Source organism: Ammospiza nelsoni, chromosome 21 (assembly GCF_027579445.1).
Source record: "Ammospiza nelsoni isolate bAmmNel1 chromosome 21, bAmmNel1.pri, whole genome shotgun sequence".
Classification (NCBI taxonomy): Eukaryota; Metazoa; Chordata; class Aves; order Passeriformes; family Passerellidae; genus Ammospiza; species Ammospiza nelsoni.
The window spans coordinates 6,856,071-6,877,485 of NC_080653.1; the positions used below are offsets into that span (position 1 = coordinate 6,856,071).

Below are 21,415 nucleotides of genomic sequence, written 5' to 3' on the forward strand. Positions count from 1 at the left end.
CTCACTGCTGACACCAGGTGGGCAGAAGGCTCAGCACCATCACTTTGGATGTCTGGAGCACTGAAGTGCAGAACCTGCCAGTTCTACTGATATATAATTAAGCTAATTGGGAGTTTTGGCCTCAGACACTGGGTTGTAACTCTTTAAAGCATCTCCAAGTTGCCAAGATTCCCCCTAACCCTTGAACTTTGCCTCTGCAGCAGACTTTAAATTCAAGTTTGAGATCAAAATGACAGACAGCAAGCCTGCAAACAAGCTACAGAAGCAGCTGCATTTGCTGCCCTGGTTGTCAGAGCACTGAAGGGCTGATCTGTGCAGTAATTAATTAATCTGTGCAGTAATTAATTACACTCTTGGTGTCTTGTTTAAACTCTCATTACCACCCTAAAACCCACTGGCATCATCTGCAGTGAAAATTTTTCACTCTGGGTACATCTTCATCTTACAGCACATTATAGGAGTGCCCATTTTCCTTAATGCAGTAAAGTGACCAAACAGTGGTTCTTTCTTTTTTAATTATTTTAATGTACATGTAATAAAACATTTGAACTGTTACCACTTTGTAACAGGCAGAAAAATGTTCTGTCTACACAAACTCCTCAAGCCCAGGTGTTTTGTTGGAGTCCTTCTGCCTCAGAGATGTTTGCAGCAGCATCACCTGGAACACAGGAGCAGGGTCAGGTAACCAGCTTTAATCCTCATTAATGCATTTGTTAATGAGTCAGATATCATCAGAAAACCTTTTGCTCACCACCAGTCAATCTGCCGGTAATTCCAGCAAGTTTGGGTTAGTTTCATCATGTGATATCACAGGAAATTGACACTTTGTGGCAGGAACAGGAACAGACCTTTATCTGTGTCTGCAGTGCAGAAACAGCTGCTCTCACACATTTACTGCATTTTTTGCCTAGAGCTTCATTAATTATACATTTACAACAGAAAATCTGCTCTAAATGTACAGTTAAGTCTCTTCTTGAGGCTGCAGCCAAAAGCCACCACACTCAGCTAAGAGCACAATGAATATTAAACTCACCCAGCAGATTCTCCTGCTCTGCTGTCCCAGTGCCCTCCACAGGACTCGGGAAGAGCTGTCCCATCGATGGGGGGACATCACCACCAGCACAGCCCTGCAGGCTCTACCTAAACACATCAGAAAATAAAGATTAGGCTTGAAATTCTAAGGAACACAGACTCAAGCTCCTTATTTCCTATAAACCTCACCCTAAATTGACATTTCACCTGGTATAGAACTCTATATAATGCACTGAGACCCATCACTCACCTTCACATCAGAGCCACCTCTCCCAGCTGCTCCTGGTGCTGCTGTGTCACAGCCAGGTGGAAGGCCCAGCTCTGCAGAGAAGTGGGACAGAAGGACAAGGTGAGATGTTTCCAGGGACAGCAAAGCTGCCTGCTGGCTCTAGAGGGCGAATGTGGAGGTTTGAGCTCCTGTGTGTAGCTGTGTTTCAGACCAGAACCAGGGTATCGTCAGTTCTCGCATCTGACGGCACTTCCTATTCAGGGTTATCATCATCAACAGCCGTTCATTAACTCCTCTAATTTATCACTCAAAACACCAGCTTGTATCTTAAACAGTTGTACAATCTCCCCCGTTGTCATGAAGCATTAACTCTTGTGTGTACACAAAATCAGTTTTATTTCGTTTTTATTTAACTTAAGAGGTAATTTTTACAATTATTTTTGACTTGTAAAGGCCTGGAACTTCTTTTAACAACTTTGCCCACCTTAATGTAAGAAGAAAAAATTGAACTTACTCTTTACTTCACGACATCTTTCTGCTGTGGGAATAAAAGCAGAAGTGTTACTACAATGCTTTTCAGCAGTATAAAATAAGTTTATGCAGGGAAAAACAAGAACAAAACCAGACCCTCACGACCAACTCTGCTTGTGTTTCCACCCATGCTTACATTGATATGAATCACTGAAATATTTATATTAGACAACTATTAGTACTCAAATAATTCTCTAAATTAATTCTTAATGAGGAAATTCTCTGTAAGTAATTCTTAACGTGGAAATTTAGAATTATGTAAACTTAAAGTAGTAGAAGAATGCAGCTCACAAGACTGTATTTACCAACAGGGCAATTTTCAAACTGAAATCGCCAACACCCCAATGCTCTGGGTGCAATTTTAAATGACACAGAAAGGGTCCATTATATTAAAAAATTTTAAAAAGGGCTTTAATTGCTGATTTTTATGGCTGCAGCGCCACAAAAACCCATGCACAGCGCTGGATGCCGAGCACTCCCCACAGCAGCGATTCCTGCAGGGCCCTCACGGAGCCCCGGGCAGGCCGTGCCAGCAGCGCTCCCCACACACACAGCTCCAACCCGGCCGAGCCCCGAACCCTTCCCGACTTACCGGGGAGGCGTTTCCGCGGTCCCGGCGGGGTCCGGGCGCTGCCGGCGGGGTCGCGGTGCCGCTGCGGCCTCCATGGTGGCCTGAGGGACAAGGACCATGAGGGCACGCGCCGCGAGGCCGCGCCCCCCCCCCCCCGCCCTTCCAATGGTGCGGCCCGGCCCGCGCGGCTCAGGCAGGCCCGGCGGCCGCTACCATTGCCGAGCTGGGGGAGCGAGCGCTTCAGCTCGCTCAGTGGTACGGGCCCTTCGCTCGGTACGCCGGGCCTGCGCCTTTCCGCTGCCCGCCCTGCAGGCCCCGAGCCCGGCCCGGAGCTCAGCCCGGCCTGCTCTCACCTCAGCAGCTCCAAGGGCACGGGACGAAAGGGCGCGAATCCGTTCGGCGGCCGCTTATAAAGCCTTGGGCCGTACCACGCCGAGCGGGGGCGGGCTGTGCCACTGCTCCGCAGGCGGGGGGAGCCGAGGCTCCCATTTCCTCCCGTGTGGGCCGTGAGAGAACGGGGCGGGCGGAGCTGTGGGGATCGCTCAAACCCCGCCCAAACCCCCCAAAAAACCCCAAAAAAGCCCTAAACCATCTCAGAGCAGGGACAGGTGACAGCCTCGGGCAGGGACCCTCGTGTGGCCGGGCACAGCCCCTGGGAGCATCGCCCTGCCCTGGGTTCTGCGTTTTCCAGGAACGCTGGAGAGGTCGGAGCGATTTCAGGCCACTTTTATTTAGAACAGAACAGCTGGTTTTAAATAAAAGTTCCATTCTTTTCTCATTGTGTCATCTTGAACTGAAAATAGGGGTGTTTTGGTGTCCTTTTCCCTCTGTTAAGTGCATCAGCCATCGTTTTAAAAACAAACATAAAGCCAGCTTTGCTTTAAAATTCCACCCTCAACACCACGTGTCCAGTCAGCCTGAAGAACTATTTATCAAAAATCCACATTTTCCAAACAACAAAAACTTCCCTACAAGAAGGACTAGTGTGGTGCTATAACAAATCAACTAAAATTCAGGTCCTGCAGCAAGAGCCAAAGCCAACATTCTCCTTTTTTGCCATTTTCGACATAAACACATTTTAGTGAAATACACAGGTCCCGTCCCCTACCAAACATCAATTTCTGCATCAAATTCTTGTAGGTGATGATAGCTGAGAGGTGAGTGAAAAATCACATTAGCTAAGGATTGAACAACTGAACTCAGAAAGGAACAAAATTCTCTTTGCAATCTCTTGATCAAAGGGATGTAAGTTAAAACGTTGAGGAAAAAGCATTGAGTTAAAATTCAGAGTTCATTTTTATACCAAATCCCTGGCTCAGGTAACTAAGGAAGCCCAAAGCTGGAAAGAATTCCTGATACCAGCACTTTCCAAGGCTTCTCTGTGCATGATAAAAAAGCAAAACCAGGCACACTCAATTACAAAACCTTTTCTAAACAATAAACTTCATTTTTTTCTTGCAGCTAAACTCCTGTGGGCTCAGCATCACACATAAACCCCCCCCCAAAACCATAAAAGCACAGTCCTGACCTGGATGGGGGAATTTTTAAGGCATATTTCTGACAACCTGGAAGGCAGAAGCAGAGTTAAGGGTCACAGGCCTGTACTTGATTCACAAATCTTTTAGATCAGCTAGAGATCCTCTAATCCCATCAATTTATCCTTCACCAGGTTTAAATTAGGAATATTGACATGGAAACACACAAGGGCTCCCAATAATCCAGCTTTGGTGCATGAGGTGTTGATTCATTTCAGGAAAAAGAAAGGTCCCAAATGGATTCAAAGCAGTGACACAACACAAAGGTTTGCTGGCAAAAAGACACCAGTGAAATAAATTTTATCAGGATTGGAAAGATGGGAGTGATTCTCTGGGAAAGCTTGGGGAGAGGGTATCAGTGAAAGCACACGTTTAAAATGAGTTATTACAGTGATCAGACATTGCAGGCGTTTCTCTCAACAGCACTTTTATGAGACATTTATATATTCAATAATTAAATATAAAATCAAGGATGAGTGTCACAAAACAAGGAAAGAGTAAGGCTTGAAGCCTGGTCAGCCCCCAGATTGCCCCTGCAGTCACTGTGCCTGTCATTTGACCTTTCATTTGACATGCTGCTATCCTCACACATCATAAAGCACAAGAAGAGTTCATTTTGCAGATTCCTTGCTGAAATCTCCAACCTACTTCAACTTAGTACAAAAAGAGGAGGGGCAAAAAAATAAAAAGTGAAAAAGTTGCTTGTTAAAAAGCAGAAATGGGAAGAGAAGTTCACAGATATTTTGGACTGACAGAACCAAGGAATAAGGACAATGCAAACAGATTTCAGACTATTAAAATGGTTTTGCTACCTGTTGTTTACCTGAATGTGATGTGCTGCATTATTCCTCACTCAGAATTACTGGCAATATGAAAATAAAAATAAAAAACAGCAGCTGCACACTGATCAAACCCTTGTCCTACCCAGGGAGGGGTGAAAATATGCAGGTAAAAAAGCTGAATGGAACAAGTCACCCATGTCCACATCCACGTGTAATATACAGGAAGAACATCCAAAATATTGACAGGAGACAGTGATCCTAAAGTTTTCCTTTTCTGTTTCACTTCTACATAGATAGAACAGCACAGAGGAGAACACCACTAGAGCTTTCACTGTGGCCAATGGGAAGATTCTCACAAATATAAAAATGCTTTCCAGCTGTTGGATGGATTGCTTCAGGACATAATCCAGGTGGAATGACAGGGATATAATCTCTCCTCGTGGAACAACAGCAAAAAAAAAAACAAAACACCCCCAAACCCTCAAGGGTTTACACAATTGTCAAACATCCAACTTTGCAGTCCTGAACATCTCAATCCCTGCTACAGCAGAATGTGGCATCACCAAAATGAATGAGCAGGATTCCTTGGATCCTGGTGGTGCCACTGGGATACCTATAGGGAATTTAACTGTGATAAAATGTGTAACTTGGATTTACATTCAGTGTGATAATCAATCCCTTCATGCTTTATCCTTGCTGGCTGCCCACCCAGGAAGCTTTATTGTTATTACTTCAGGAAGAAAGGAAAGGTGCTGGTAAGAGCCAGAAGGGCAAGGCAGTGATCTGGATCATGAAATAAATGCCCTGTTCTTTGGATGAGGTGTGTAAAACATTTTGTTAAAAGCCTCCATGATGAAAACATCAAGAACAGAAAAGGTCTCCTTAAAAACACAGAGCATTTCTGCCTCATCTTTTAAGTTCAAAGCTCAGGGGAGAAAATGTTTTGCTACAATTCACTACAGGTTTGCTGTCACAACCAGAGATGACAATGCCCTGCAGAGCACAGGGCCGGCCACAGACTCCAGACAAATGTCTTTGCTTTAGGTTTCAAGTGGTTTATGCCTCTCTTGTTGTAGAAAAGGATCAAAAACACTTCTGGAACCTTCACTGCAGAGTCTTTGCCAGTGTCCAGCTCCTGGGCAAAGGGGATCCTGCCAGGCTGCAGAGGCAGCACTGCAGGGTCAGGCTGTGAACCCAGTCATGATTCAGAGTCTGAGCCAGAGCTGCTTTCCCGGCTGATCTCGATTTGTAGGGAGGGTAAATGATCCAAGCGACTCTTTTTTTGCCTGGACTGTTCTTTTTCCTTGATGAGAGCACCCCAAACCCTCTGCAGCTCAGAGTCATCTTCCTCTGGAGATGCCACAGAGTTTTCAGCTTTCTCTGGAGTCTTTTCCTGCGTCTTCGGAGCAGACCCCAATCTGGTCCATAAATTACCTAAGCAGATGAAAAACAAACATTTTATAAAAACCAAAACAGACAGGACTGAGAGGAAAAAGTCAAGGAACCAATTAAACTCACAAACCCTTCAAACTCTTCAACCCTTCCTACTCCTCCCACCTCAATATTTGTCATGGAACTGATTATGCTTTGAAGAGTAATTGAAATTAAGCTGCAGAAGGCTCAGGGCAGCCTTGTTCACGTTTCCCCATTTTCAAAGGATGTTTAATTCACACCTCCAGTGCCCCTGCATTCCTGACACTTGTTTTGGTGCCCACAGTTTGAAAACAGATCTTCAGCCCACCTCCATAAAAATCCTGCTCCCAAACCCCCCAGCTCCTCCCTACACGTATTTAGATTTCAAAGCTCTGAACAAACATTTGCTAATTTATCCTGAATTTCATTCAACTTCACCCCTTCATGGCTTTCTGCTGGGACTTCTCTTAGACTCCAAAACCAAAGGAAGTGCAGCAGAACATTTTCTGCACAAAACTAACCTGATTTCTTCTCTCTGGTGTCAGAGTAGAGGCCTTTCACATCTTGTTTGGGGATTCCCAGCCTGCTGTGCACATCTGAGATTGGTTCTCGACGAGGAGCACAGGCACTGCTTGGAGCTTTGATTTCTGGAGAGTGTGGCCTTTTTCCCAGTCTCTGCCTCACGTCTGGGGATATTTTCAGTGATTAAAATGACAAAAAAAAAATCCTGTGGCATTTACTCTACCTCTGCCAGCTCAGTTTATGCTCATTCATTACTGAAACTAGACAGATTCTCTGGTTTTATCTTTTCTTTAGCCTGTTCATTTAAGTCTTTCATACTCACACTTCCTGGAAATTTCTGCAGTACAATTAAGTCAGATTTCATTTCAGTTTTGGCAATAAATTTGACATTTCATGTTTTCAAGCTGTGCTCTGTCCAAAAGATAAAAACCTAAGTTATCCCATGGCTCCTGCTGCTTTCCTGGTGTAGCAGCAGAGTGTGTAAATATCCAGCAGGAGGGAAAATTCCATGGAAACTGGTCTGCCTTCAACAATTCTTTTCAGGTAACAGATACCTTGATTTAAAATTCTACCACTGCTTGGTATTTGGCAGAATAAAATAAAAAGAATACTAAAGCTATTGATACTTAACCCTTGATGTGAATTTTGTATTCTGAAGTTTGCCTGGCTTAGCTGGATGTTCCCAATCTTACAGAGGGTCCAGACAAAAATATGAAGGGAATTTTGGGACCATGTGTCAACTTGTCAGAGGCCCAAAATGGGCAGAAAGGGTAAAATATACAAACATTATTTTGACATTTCATTAATACAAAAAGGATATAATATTATCTGACAGATAAGTTAAAAGATGTCAGAAGCAGCTGAAATGATACACATTTAAGTTAAATAAATAAGTTATTTAAGCTCAGAAATAAATCCTGCCAAATTGAAAACCACCCATATTCATGTAATGCACATTTGTAATGTGTATTTATGTGTATTTTTAAGTGTAGTCAGTGTTTCACATTTGATTTTGGGCAGGACATTCCCTGTGTGCTGTTTCTCAGCTGCAGAGAATCTCTGCCTCAAGGAGGGAGCGAATTAAAAGGGACAAAGTGGGGGGAGATTGGCACAGGCAAAGAAAATGGATGGAAATCAACATCACTAAAAAAGCTTTCACTAAAGTGTACTTGATTGTTTCCCCAAAGCAATTCCCACCTCAATCTCTGAGTGAGGACAAACTGTGTGAATGCAGAGCTTATCTGCAGTGGAGCACAGGTGTGAAATAAATATATTTTAGAGACAATTCTGCCCAGCAATGAGAGATAAAATCACCTGATTTGACAGTGCTGTTTGGCTGCCGTGGCCCAGAGTTATTCTGACGTTTCTCTTCCAACAGGAGCCTCACATCTGCAACTTTCTCCAAGGATCCTTTGCTGCCAATCCTGTTTTTGATGTTGCTGGTGGCTATGCTATCTGCTCGCATGGAATTCCTAAAAAAAAATCATAGATTTGATGTCCTCTAAATAAAATTCAATCTTGTGTTCTAAAGTCTTCTTATGTGGAAAATTACATCACAAAAAAAAATAATATCATGACTTCTCTGCTGAGAAAAAGTAGTAAAAACAGTGCTTAGAAGCTGTTCAAGCCAGAATCCTAAATATAACAGTAATTCCATGAATACCTCAGTATCCATTTCAAGGCAGCCTCAAAATTGTTGACATTATAATGAGTACAACCACCCTATTGAAGGGGTGGTAATATTTATTTGGATTTATATGGATGTTATTTTATTCATCTACAATATATACAACTTTGGCTAGTAAGCCCATAATGAACATAAATTCCTCTTTGTCACCAACAACTGAGGGTTATTTTTTTTTCCTCAGATAAAGAGCAAGAGGCAAAGAGATAACAGAGAGAGGAGTTATTTTTCCCTGTTAATTAGGGTTGTTTGCATAAATTTCTCTTGATTCTACTTCAGGTAATAAGCAATGACAGAGAGATCTGCAGAAAAAGCTGTATTAAAAACATGTTAATTCTATTGAAAGCCTAGTTTCTGTATTTCTTGTTAGAAAATCTATACAAAATAATATAATATATAAAATAATAAAATAATAGATTTTAATAAATATATCTTATTGTTTTATATAATTTTGCTACCTCAGTCTTCGGCAGCTCTGTCGCTAAAACCACGCAATCCCTCTTCACTGCTGCTTTTAAAGACTAAGAAACTTTTACCTAATATTTTTCAGCTGTGACTCCACCTCATCTGCATACATGGTCATCTTCATGCTTTTTTTGGGCGAGGGGGTGGAGATCATTTTCAGCTCCAGGTCATAATCCATCTCGTCCGAGTCAGAGGCGCTGGATCTCCGGGCGGCGCCGCGCTCCCGCGCCTGCCTGAAGGCCTGCAGCTCATCCCGGTACTCCACCACCACCCTGTCATCCTCATCCATGTCCTGATCCTCCTCCTCCTCCTCTTCCTCCTCTATGGGCTCCTCAGGAACATTCACCAAGCCTGCAGTGAAACAAACTCAGTTCTGATCTACTGAATTTTATACAACCAAAACCTAAAGGAAAATCACCTCACTAATTAATGATCTCCTATAAGTGAGTCTGTAGGTTTTAGTTCTCTCTTCTTAAAGAGAGAGAATATTTTGCAGAGTATTTTAACTGGAATCAATAAATGGCATAAAACTGCTACAGGACAAAATGTGTTCATTCCTCAGAGGCCTGGCCAAGCACAAAGCTGGACAGAGTAATTAAAGCACAACTGCCTCCTGTAGGAGGTGCAGCTCTTCCTCCCTGAGCTAAGCACAATTCCCAGGATCTTACAGGGCTTAATGTGCCAGCTGCTGGCTCTGCAAAAATCCCTTCAAGTCCTGCAAGCAGCAGTGCCAAAAAGAACACAGGTGTCATTATGATGCATTCATCACAGACACTGATTTAAATAGAAACAATTTCAATTTAGTCATCAGCAGCACTCAGACATCTCTTCAGACAGCACTACATGACCAACATGGAAAATCTTCCATGAGATTTGTCACATCCATGGCTGTATTTTTAACAGGCCAATCACATTGCACTTGTCTCATGTCAAATTTTTACACCCATTATTTTTCTACCTTAGGTAGGAGATGAAGGTATTCCAGCCTAATTAATAGAATTTTCTCATCTCTATTGTTCTACATTTAGAGATTGGGAGAATTGACTTGGCAAGTGGGACAAATTGCCAAGAAGGCTGAAGATGTCATTCATCCCTTCTTTTGGCCTTTGATGCCACAGTCCCCATGCCCTAAATTTTATAAAAGAAAAATGTCACATAAAAAGCAGCAGCTATTTTGGGAAGCAATGAGCAGAATGAAGTTTCCACCTCAGGAATTTCCTGTAAACTCTTAAAATAGGACTCAAATTTATTTTTTTAAGAAGACTTCCACAGATCCCATGGGATTGCTGAGGCACTGCTGCAGATCCTGGCCAGCCCTCCATGTCCCAGTGTCCCCCAGGGCTGTCCCAGTGCCCCCAGTACCTGAGTGCCGATGTTTGTAGGGGGGAGTCAGGCCCACATCATCCCCAATCAGAGTCCTCTTCTTGATCACATCCCGGTGGATCCTCCTGGAATGGTACCTCCTCTTCCTGAAAGCAGAGAGAGAGGCTGACATGCCTGCCAGAGGAATTATGGCTCATTCACGACCCCTAAATCCTGCAATTCTCACCCACTTTAACAGCAGATAAGTTTATGTCAGAGCTGGTCTGAATAGAAACTTCATTTTCATGAGAAAAGTCTCTCCTTATAATTGCAAAAACATTATTTACCTTGAAGCATCTACATAAACTCAATAGAAAATCCACAAATTAAAACAGTTTTAGATTAGCTTGTCCAATTACCTGCAGTGTTCCAATTCCTCTGTCCAATACTCACCAAGAATTGCTAAGAATTCCTTTCATGCCTCCGTAATTTGGATTGCCATATTTCATGTAATACTGGCTTCTCCTTGCAGCTCCCAGCTCCTTTTTGTCATCTGCAAAAAACATAAATTATAGGAATTTTTCCCTCTTAGAGCATAACTTACAGCACAGCATAAAAATAAATAACTATCCAAAGTCAGAGAGCGAGACTGAGTGTGCCTTAAAATCAGAATTACTTCACCCTCCAACATGAAGGATTCAATTTTGCTTACACCTCTGGAATTTCTCCTACCGCCACAGCTTTATTTGTGTCTAGAAACTTAATTCCAGGGAGACTGGGTTTGTAGAGATCAGCTTAACAGGGCATTACATCCCCCTGTCACTGCTGCAGTTTCCACTCACCTTCCTCATCACCTTTCTTTTCTTAATGAATGTGCCACTTCCTGCATGGTCCAGAAATTATATGGACATTAATTTTATTTTATTAACATGGATATTAATAAATAAAATTAATATTTAGCAATAATTCTTACTAATCCCTCATTGGCATCTCCAGTTGTATCCATATTTATAAAATGTGGAATTTACTTCTGGAAAAAGGCATCATTTCTATTCCATGGGATTGGGAAGAATGTCTTGTGCCCAAAATACAATTTCCAGGTACAATAATTTTCATACAACATGAACTGATATAATTGACACAAGAAATGTAGATTTGTGGCAAAATTTTAACACCTAATAATTAGCAAAAAAAAATCACACTTTTATAAGAAGTGTAATTTTTGAGGTGTTTATAAGAAGTGTTATTTTATAAGGAGTGTTATAAATAAGAAGCAGGCACTTTGAGGCATTAATTAGCCAACAAATAAAAGTACAAGAAGCAGTGAATTCAGGGTGCTTGGTCATTTACCTTTAGTAGCAAATCTCATGAACAGCTTGTTTCCTTTAGCCAGTTTATTGGCAGGGCGAAGGTCGTTACGCAGGAGGGAATCCTCTTCTACCTGGGAGAGGGCATCCAACTTTGGGGGCAAAAAAGGGATTTTGGACTCAAAAATCAAATTTTTGTTGAACAAAAATGGGTTGCTTACAGAGAAGCAATCAAGTGATAATGAAGAAAGTCGCTTTTCAAATGATGTTCAAATGAGCTCTGCTTTATTTTCTTGACAAGCTGATGTTAATTTTTAATGTAAACTGCCCTGAAAATGTAAAATATTTCCTTCTCTTGTTCCATAACATTAACTCAGGTTATTAAATCCAGTCATTGTCAAATGACTCTATATTACTGACTGAAATGCAGAAAATAAATAGCAAAACTCAGGCATTGAAAAGAATGATTTTTTTTTCCCCCTGTTTCATATCTAAATTATTTTATTAACAGGTTGTCATGCCCTCACACAATGACTAAAACCATTTCTTTTTCATTTATAGCTGCTTTATAGAAACTCAATTCAGACATCCATGATGTAGGAGTGTTCACTGAGCCATTGCTACAGGAAACCCTAATCACACCTATTATACACTCAGGCAGTGAGGATTAAATTGCTGCCAGGCCATCACTGTGTGTGCTGATTCCCACAGATCCATGGGCAGCCTAAATCCCATCGGGCTCTAAGCACTTTCCCTGCTGAAAGGTCACTGCCTTCCATTATTGTTCTGTCATTGCCTCCTCTCAGCAGAAAAGAGAAGCCAGGCTCACTCTTCAACTCCCCAAAATCTATTTTCACAAAGCCCTTTCCATTGGGATTATCACCACCTGCACTCCCTCTCACTCCCCACCTAATTTATTTTGATAATTAAATTGTGAATTGCAAATAGAAACCTAAAATGCTGTGAAAACTTCACCCCAGCCAGAGCAGCACTTCCAGAGCAGAGTTTCCACTTCCCTTCTGTACTGACCTCCACATCACTGGGATTGTCATCCTCAACCTCTCCTTCTTCTGTCTCATCATCAGAGCTTTCCTCCTGTTTTTCTAAGGAAAATAATTGGGGAAAAAAAAACAAAACAAAACCAAGCTCCATTTTAGTGTGTCAGCCTCATTTGATTTATGATTACCTACATTGTCTAAAATCAGCCTGAAGGTGTTTTCCTTCCTCCTGAGCAGCCTAGGGAATAATCAAAGCACTGAATGCCTATGGAAAAGTGGAGCACAGTGAAATTCAGAGCCCTGTGCCTGCAGCAGCACATGTGCATCATTAATTTAATTCTTTGAAAGCAAATGAAACTGCACTGCCTGTCAGGATTTAGTGTGTTCAAAATCAGAGATCAGCAAGGCCAAGGCACTAAAGGCACATTAAAGCATTTCCTTCCATCTCCTTTTCAAATGCCTGCAAATATCCAATAGTAACAATTAATCAAAAGCTTGAGAGAGAGAGTAGTAAAAAGGAAAAAAAACCTAACCTTAGTGACTTAATTTTGCTGTGAAATAACTAAAAAATAAGAGCATGCTTCCAGAACTGTTAAAATTGTGAGTTACTTTGATTCCTCAGTTCTTTTTAGCTCAGTGTAAGACAATTCATGGTGGTTTTTTTTCCAAAGCCCCCAAGAAATAAAATATTGTACAAAAGTAATGACTGTGGACAGCTATGAAGTGTGATGTGCCAATATCATTTGCAAAGATCTCAAAGTATTTCATAGGCCTAAGATTAAAAAATTCTCCCTCTTATATTTCAGAGTTCCTTATCTTAAATCTCTTCCAATGGACTTAAAAACTTAAAATAGAGAGTGGCAGCTGTCTAAATGATCCTGAAAATATTCCTGAGTGAAATCAATAAAGCACAATTAACTAAACTGAAACCAAAGAGAGAATTTAAGTAAACAAATTACCCAAATTTAAACCAAAATAATTAGGTTCCAGCCGGGAGAGTACTCAGGCATTTTTCTCCCTCACAAATTAGAAGTTTCTCACAGCACAGACCAATCTTTTGCTTCCCTAAGTGTCTAAACAGCCCTGAAATTCCTATCTAAAAAAAGGAATGTAACCAAGCCAGATGACTCCAGGGTATCTGTATGGATCTCACACCTTAAGATGTAATTGAACACTCTGTACTTTCTCTAATATCCCACTTTTCCAGAGGAACAGGAGTAATTCACATGACAGTTCTTATTTTCAGATGAGGTGCAATGATACTATAATTAGAGCAGGATTAAATATATATGTTTATGCTCCATTTAAGCAATGTCTCTAATCTCCAAAAATTTCCTAACAAGTCTTACTTGAAGCTTTATCAACATTTGGCCAAAATTAAAGTCATGTGGATGGCTGAGGAGCCACTGCTTTGTGGAGAAAAGGAGCAGGAAAAGGGGGTGAATTCAGAGAATCCATAAATTTAACAAAGCCCTAAACACCAAATTTCCCAGAAAGGCTTTTGGAAGAACGGCAGATATCTAACAGAGAGATTGGCTACTTGCATTTAAGTCATATACAGCATTTTAAAGCAAAATCCATGGAAAAGTTAATAAATATAACATTTTTTTGCTCTGTATCTTGTGATAGAGCACCTCCAACCACAGCACTCACAGCAGCCTAAGAGCAAAACTCTCCTCAGGCAGCAAAATTCTGATTTTAAACTTCCCCACATAAAAGGAAAATAAATTTACAACCAAGGCAGCGAGGTACCAGACTGTTCACGACACAGACATGTACTTTTGCTGCTCTGCTCTTTTATAACCAACCTTTTAATAACTTCTTTCTTAAAAGGATAGCAGCCAAATTTAGAGCTGGTACACACCCTGCTGAAGTGATGCACTGTCACGCTGCTGTGAGGGATCCACTTGAAGGATGCTAGTGCATCAAAAAGGGAATTAGCTGTGGCATTTCAAAAATAGGCCACTTTCTCACACCTGCTTTTTGCCCACTTTGCCTGCCTTTGTAGCACATCACCCAGAGCTATTTCTGTGCCCAGGGCCCACTATAAATACCAGCTCTTAGTGGCAGCCTCATCTAACACGTTTAGTATCGACTGAATTACTGCTTTTGGTCTAGCTCCAACCCACCTTTTAAGAAGCAGCTTCTTCAAAAGGTTTCCAAGATGAAAGCCTTTTTTAAAGTGGCAGAATACATTTACCTGCAACTATATGATAGAAGCTCCTTCAGTAATTTAGGTTATGCAATACCCCAGCACAAGTTTAAAGTTTCATTGATTTAATGAGATGATGGCTGTATTTGCATATCTCAATCTACCTTTCTTGGTTTTTTCAGCTGTCTTCTCCTTGTTGTTTTCTCTGCTCTTTGTTTTCTCCTGATCAGGCAGGGAACTCATATTTATCAGAGCCCGCGTTGCTGTCACTTCATCAAGCCAGACCACATTACCTGGGACAAACAGAAACACAAAACACAAATGCAGTTGGTGTCATCAAGCAATCACATCTCCCCCTGCCCTGCTGGAAGGAAATCAATGAAAAAAAAAATCAGAAATGACAGAAAAAGCCATCAGATCTCTTGCAGGGAAGGTCGTATTTTTTACACACCTGATAAGCTGAAGGACACACAATTTTCAGTTTGTTACAAATCACTGAAAGGCACAACAACAGATTTGAGAGGCTTCCTGAAACCAGCAAATCAAGGCACTGGATGGGGGTCAGTGGATCCATGTGTTCCCAAACAAATGTGATTAAGGGAGCAGCAGGGGGCAGGAATGAAGCCTGGATCTTTTTCCCCTTTGGCAATTGACAGAACTTTACTGCAGAATTCTGTTAATCTTTTCCAAAAAGCAGGAAAATAGGGGGAAATAGGAGACTGCTCCAGCACTTTGTACAGATTATAGGGTACACAGGTTCACAGTATCATTCAGGATGTGCCTTAAGCATCAGCAGATGGTACTAAAATATAACTTATTAGGCCAATTAAAAGCATTTAATAGATGTTGAAATTGAAAGAGCTAAAACTGCTTAGAAACAGGATTTGAACAAAACCTTTCTGCATTTGGTACAAATACAGCAACAAATGTCTCTGTTCTGCTGTTAAGCAGAGTGGATTCAGATATTAAGACTGTACAATGACCCAAAATAAGAGAATCTCTCTTAAATTACTCAAACAGACAAGAATTACAAGGTGAAGAACACCCAGGTATTAACTTCAACGATTGGTTAATAAATCTACATTTTTTTCAGTCTGCCTCATCTTCCCATTGCCAAATTTCCAAAACCTTCATCATTTCAGATTCATCAGTTTGAAACACAGGACACTAAATCCATCTTTGCACTAAATCACCTTAAGATGAAATTCAGTTGGGAATACTGAAGTTTTTGCCATGATGCAAATCTATGCTGAAAAGAAAAAGCTTCTTGATATTTCTACCAAGTGTAGCTGACATGGTAACTCACACACAGCATGAAAATTCACCATTAAAAAAGATGTGCAATAACCATAACTGGGTATTGTTACAACCCTGAAGCCTTAATTTTCACATGAATTTACTCATGCAGCATTTATAAAACAGACAATCTTAGATTGCCTCAGACAGAGTTAAGCTGTGCATTTCCAAGCTCCTGCATCAGCACAGGTCCATCCAGCAGCTCTGTACTGTAATTATCCACCCAGGGCTCATTGGGTTTCACATTTTCTATCAGCTTGTGCCAGTACCTCAAGCTGTCATACACAGTGACTTCAAGGTCACCATCTATTTTGTCTTGCACTGGAGCAGAATTTCTTCAGGGTCACTCCAGAGAATCAAGGTATTGATTCTCAGCTTTCAGCCATGCTTGTCAGGAAGTTTCCAGCTATTTGGAAAACCTGCGCTGGCTCCTTTTTCTTTTTCTATTATTTCAGGCACAAGGTTTGTAGCATGACAGTTTCACAGTATTCCAGTTCCATTTTCTGTAGCAGAAAATCTCTTCTACAGGCCTCAGTGTCAGTAAGGAAAGCACAACTCTCCACCACCTTTGATCTCACTGATCTCACTCCCCAAAACAGCCCTCACCATGTGTACCCACATTCCTTTTCCAATCTATGGAAATCACACCCAGCTGCCACCTCCTTCCACCCACCCATTTCTCCTGGAGCATGCACTACACAAATATGGCAACAAATCTCCTCCTCCTCCCAGAACCATCTCAACCTGCCCAACTGCACAGCTCAATCACCCTCTCTCAGATATATTATTTATGTCAAGGTGGAGATAATAATTTTAGACATTTTTCTTTTTTTCTTTAGAGATACAGCTGTGACCAGGTTTAAATAAAAGAGTAAGAATTACAAATACTCTGTTTGCTTACATGAGGTGTCATCCAGCCACTCAATATGAGCAGGAGGATACTCTTTGAAATAGGCAAAGATGTCCTGGGTGCTCATCTCATCCACTCCACAAATGTAAATGGTGTCCAGTCTTACTTTAGGAATTGCTGTAAAGAGGAAAAGACACAAAACTGGTACTTATTGCAAGCTTTCAGATTAGTGCCATATCAGTTTATAAAGCAAATACTTTAAAATAAACTAAAGAGGAACTAATTGAAGTGAAGCATGACACAGACCATAACTTAGTTTATTCTTCCACAATGCAAAATTTTAAATAAATTAAGAATTAAAAGAGGTTTCAAGCACTGGTAGATACAGAGATTGCACAGCAACCAACCAGCTTGAAAAATATTTTTTTTCCTTTTTGAACACTGCCAAAGTGCTATCATTAAGTACTAAAGAACCAGAACAAAACAAGGCCCTGCACAAAGCACTTCCACTTGCATCACCTGATGGGGAGCTGTTCCAGGCCACAGCTTAGCAGGTCCAAGCTGCCAGCTGGAAAAAAAGCCTTGAGAACCAACTGGGTGCCAAAAGCACCAATCTGTTGTGCACACATCTCCTGGCTTCTGTTCCAGCTTGCCATCAGTGCAGCTTCACTGTGTGTACAGCAGAGTCTGAGCTCCCTGTGCACAGGACACTGAATCCTCCACGTGTACCCACACACTGCTCCAGGCTTTGTACAAAGCATTTAAAAATTCTTAAAGAAGGTGAATCTTGGGCATTTAGCAGTAGTAAAAAAGGCACACCAAAAAATGTTTCCTTTTCCTGGGGTTGGTAAAACAAGAAGTGAAGTGGCAAGTGTCAAATAGGTTAAAAAAATAATAACATGCAAACAAGGAGGTGGAAGAACCCCCAAGTGATTCCTTTCAGCAGTAATGGGGAAAAACCTCTGGGAATGTAGGAAATATTGCAGGATAAATCAAGTCAAGACACTGTGAGGAAGTAACTGAAGGGATCTTTGCTCCTGAGTGCTGGATGAACTCGTACCTTTCTTCATCATGTCCCGGTCCAGGGCCACGTTCCTCTGGGCCAGGTTCACCTCAGCCCGAAAATGGAAACGTTTGGCTCTTTGCTCCTTCTTCTCTATTGCTTCCTGCAAAATGCAAAACAATGCACTCAAACAGGAGCCAGGAGCACACTCAACAAACTGCACTGAGGATACCTAAAATCTACCAGACAGCGACGATTTGTATTAATAATTCTGTTAATTCTGGAGAGACCTGTAGGTTTCAGAATGTGGAAGTAATTCACAAAAATATTTCTGTGTCACAGAACAGTTTTTGTGTGGATCCAGCAATGGGAATCAGGATGCATGGAAAACAAAGTGGCTTGGACAACACAGACTCCATCATGGAACAGGAGCATTATAGTCCTTAGTAATAAATATTAGACCTTACTAACAAATATTAAATACAACCTCTCTTCTAAAAGAAGTCTTTCTACCACAGGCAAAATTAATCTTCGAAAATGATATAATTTTCCCCCTATTTTTTTAACATATACAAAAGTGTGAATTTGTTTTCTGAGCATGAATTTAACACTGGAGAGCTGGCTCCAGAGAACTTTTTAGACTGGCAACTCAGGCTCCTCTTATGCAGCTCATGAGCAACAGTCTGCCTGGAACTTGTGCAGTTTTGGGAACTGGCTGAGAAGCTCCTTGTTCTCCAGATTTTATTAGGTAGCACTATAGATTTTTGAATCTTTGGAATATGCAGTGATTCATGCCAGCTGCATCACCTGAACACCAGACTAAGCCTTTGTGCATGCTGGGAAAGAAAGAAATGAAATGGTTCTACCTCTCCAGGGGCAAAAATGATAAAATGTTGAAGAGCCATAGCACAAAAATTACCTTGGAGGTTACATCTATGCCAGTGATGAAACTTCCAGCTTTGTTTTCATATCTCCTACTGGTGTCCTGAAACAAAGCAAAATGGTCATGAAACTTCAATGAGCGCTGAAAGCAACACATTTGTTACACTGAAAAAAACACCTGATCATTCTTACAAGAAATAGATCCTCTTTTCACTTTCACCCCATCTCATGTCAGTGAAACTGAAAGCACTGAACTGAACCAAACTTCCCTCACTGTAAGGATTCTTTCCTTTGACAGAATTTAGTTTCTATGTCAGCTGCTGCCAAGCTTTTACTCTCTCAGTAATACAGGAAAAGTCATCAAACATCTTTCCCAAGTAAGACTTCTACAATTTTGGGTTTGGGTAAAATTTCTTTGTAAAACATGAGCAGATTTAACAGTGATACCTGACTACTCAAATGTCAGTTTGAAGCTTTTAATCTCAGAAAGCGAGAACACCAAGCCACATCCAAAATTAAAACAAGTAACTTTTTATTCCTATCATTATTTCAACCCCAAATTCCAAATCCCAAGGTGAAACATTTCTGTTTTGATACTGAGAGAGGGTAAAAATGAAGAATGAGAGGGGAAAAAATTACAGGTTTCCTCTCTATCAGTCAGAACTGCTGAATTCAGAGGGACTAAGCCCCAGAGCCCCTGGACCAATGACCCAATTCTGTGCCCTCCATTGTTTGCATCTGTAAAATGGCACCTCTTCATTCTGACACTCTCAACTGGCAGAAGTTCGGAGCTGGAAGAACATCTCCTCCTTTCCTTAGGAGTAAACGTGTTCTTTACACTTGTGCTGCAATAATTCCTTTGGCTAAAGGACCATTTCTAGAAGTAGGTTAGTCTCAGTTTAGAAAGACCGAAGAACACACACACAATCCAACTGCTTTTCTTAGTAACAGCACCAAAGTTCCTCTAATGCTGCCAAATGGCCAGAGTTACTAGAGAAGGAAAAGCAAAATAAACATGGTTTTTCAAGCTGAAACCCCACAGTGTCTGAGGTTGACTCAGGGAGCAGAAGGAAGTGCAGCACGATGCTGTCTCTCAGGCCACATGTTGTGCAAAAGCACAAGCACACGTTGGTAGACCAGCTAATTAAAGATTAGCTTCCAAAGCAATTTTCACCCAAGTTTTCAGAGCAAAAGATTACTTAGGATTTTAGAACTCTGACCCATTTTTTAGTTGGTAAACCTAATCCTACTAAAACTTGTACAGAAACAATCAGCGAGTGCAAAAGGGCAGAAAAACATGGGGAAGGAAGGTCTCAAAGCCTGCTCGTCAGAGCCCACAGTCCCGGCGCTGGTCAGTCCCTGAATTCCCCGCTCCAGGAATTTATTCCCGGCATCAAACACCCCCTGTACACCCTCCCTGCCACCCACAACCCAACGCTGCACCCCAAATTCTCATCTCCGCCGCTTCCTTTATTCCATTCCTCCCCAAGTACACCCCGCCCGCTTCCTCGAGTCCCCTCACACCCCCGCTCCCACATCCCCGCTTTTCCCAATAATCCCCCCAAAAGCCCCCACAGAGCGCCCAGAGACCCCCAATCGCCGGACCCAGCCCCTCCGAGCCCCCCACCGCCGGCCCTCACCGGGATGAGCTCCCGCAGCGAGCGCCTCACAGGGATGGTCTCCAGCTCTCCCTCTTCCACCTCCATGGGCTCGGGCTCGGCGCCGCGCGGCTCCGCCGTGGTGGTGCTCGCCTCCGCCTTCACCGAGATCCGCAGGCCCCGCACGGCCGCCATGGCTCCGCCAGGCCCGCCCAGCGCGGCCAGCGAGACGAGCGCGGGGCGGCACAGAGCGGCGGGGCGGCTCCGAGCGCCGAGAGCGGCCGGGAGCGCCGGGCGGGCGGAGCGCGGCGGCCCCGAGCGCCGCCCGCAGCACGGCCTGGCCCGCCCGGGGCTCCCGCCGAGACCGAGCGGACCCTGGGAGCCAGCGCAACCCCCGAGCCCAGTGCACCCGAATCCAATGCACCCCCCGAACCCGGTGTGCCCCGAGACCCAGCGGACCCCGAGCCCGGTGCACCCCCGGAGCCAAACACAACGCGAGCCCAGCCCGGCACATCCCGGCCCGCCCGGAGCCGGTTCATGCCCAGGGGCTCGGGGTAGAACGGCCACAGAGACCGGGCAGAGCATGGCTTCCCCGTGTCCCCGGCGCTAGAGAGCGGACAAACACAGAACTTAAGTCTTTTCCCCAAAAAGGGTTTTTTTTTAAACTATCTGAACTCTAATGTTCAATTTTCCCGTCCATATTAGTGGAATGTTACACCGCTGATAAACTAATTCTCAGCTCGTAGTCCCATTGCTCACGTTCAGTTATTCTCTTTGTCCCCTTGTCCCAAGGTGTTCGGGTTGTTCCAGGAGAACAGCCTTGCCTTTTCTTGGCCTAAATAAACCACATGCTTTCACCAGTCCCCATGAGACCAGTTCTTCATTCCCCTCATGACTCTAATCAGCTCCATTCCCTCACACACAGCAGACCAGAGCCCTGTTGTAGCTGAGGAGTTGCTCCTGCCCTGGCATCATTATTTCACACAACTGCCAGGATACACAGCCACATCCCAGTGTTATTGTGTGTTATTATCACACCACCGGGAATTCCTGTTACCTCTCCAGCAGGACCTTCCCCTCCAGCTCAGGCTGCTCCACGCCTCATTTCTGTGTTTACATATAAACTCCATCCAGTGCATTTCCTGTGACTCGTCACTTTCCCTCTGAACTGATGGTACCTCCCAGGAAAACTCAAATTTAGACTTTGTCACCAAGACATTTCCCAGCTGGCAGCATCAAGGCTGCTCCCCTTACACAAAACCC

At 42.7% G+C, this 21,415-nt stretch overlaps 1 protein-coding gene, 1 long non-coding RNA gene and 2 other non-coding genes across 4 annotated transcripts; all 4 read right to left on the reverse strand.

Moving 5' to 3' along the window:
* Positions 1-434: 434 nt before the first annotated feature.
* Positions 435-2,751, reverse strand: LOC132082801 (uncharacterized). Its single transcript, XR_009419870.1, has 6 exons — positions 2,717-2,751; positions 2,385-2,464; positions 1,776-1,799; positions 1,283-1,353; positions 1,034-1,140; positions 435-658 (listed from the first exon to the last, which is right to left on the reverse strand). It is a non-coding gene; the product is annotated as an uncharacterized LOC132082801 (long non-coding RNA).
* LOC132082833 (small nucleolar RNA SNORD65) lies at positions 730-803 on the reverse strand. The gene has a single exon (XR_009419879.1). It is a non-coding gene; the product is annotated as a small nucleolar RNA SNORD65 (small nucleolar RNA).
* Positions 1,465-1,538, reverse strand: LOC132082829 (small nucleolar RNA SNORD49). The gene has a single exon (XR_009419875.1). It is a non-coding gene; the product is annotated as a small nucleolar RNA SNORD49 (small nucleolar RNA).
* A 1,414-nt stretch (positions 2,752-4,165) lies between the features above and the next one.
* On the reverse strand, positions 4,166-20,347 carry NCBP3 (nuclear cap binding subunit 3). Its single transcript, XM_059487222.1, has 13 exons — positions 20,195-20,347; positions 18,592-18,657; positions 17,730-17,835; positions 16,721-16,846; positions 14,688-14,816; positions 12,403-12,476; positions 11,417-11,525; positions 10,520-10,619; positions 10,127-10,233; positions 8,836-9,115; positions 7,930-8,087; positions 6,615-6,779; positions 4,166-6,114 (listed from the first exon to the last, which is right to left on the reverse strand). The coding sequence occupies exons 1-13, from the start codon at positions 20,345-20,347 to the stop codon at positions 5,879-5,881; spliced, it is 1,809 nt and encodes a 602-aa protein (XP_059343205.1). The 3' UTR covers positions 4,166-5,878.
* Positions 20,348-21,415: the final 1,068 nt, after the last annotated feature.

What these genes read in the sequence shown, in the direction of transcription:
- NCBP3 (XM_059487222.1), bottom strand. Translation starts at nt 20,347, where the DNA reads ATGGCGGCCGTGCGGGGCCTGCGGATCTCGGTGAAGGCGGAGGCGAGC. An exon ending in CGCTGCGGGAGCTCATCCCG is followed by an intron (nt 18,658 to 20,194) that starts GTGAGGGCCGGC and finishes GCTTTGTTTCAG; the next exon opens with GACACCAGTAGGAGATATGA. An exon ending in CCGGGACATGATGAAGAAAG is followed by an intron (nt 16,847 to 17,729) that starts GTACGAGTTCAT and finishes TCCTCTTTACAG; the next exon opens with CAATTCCTAAAGTAAGACTG.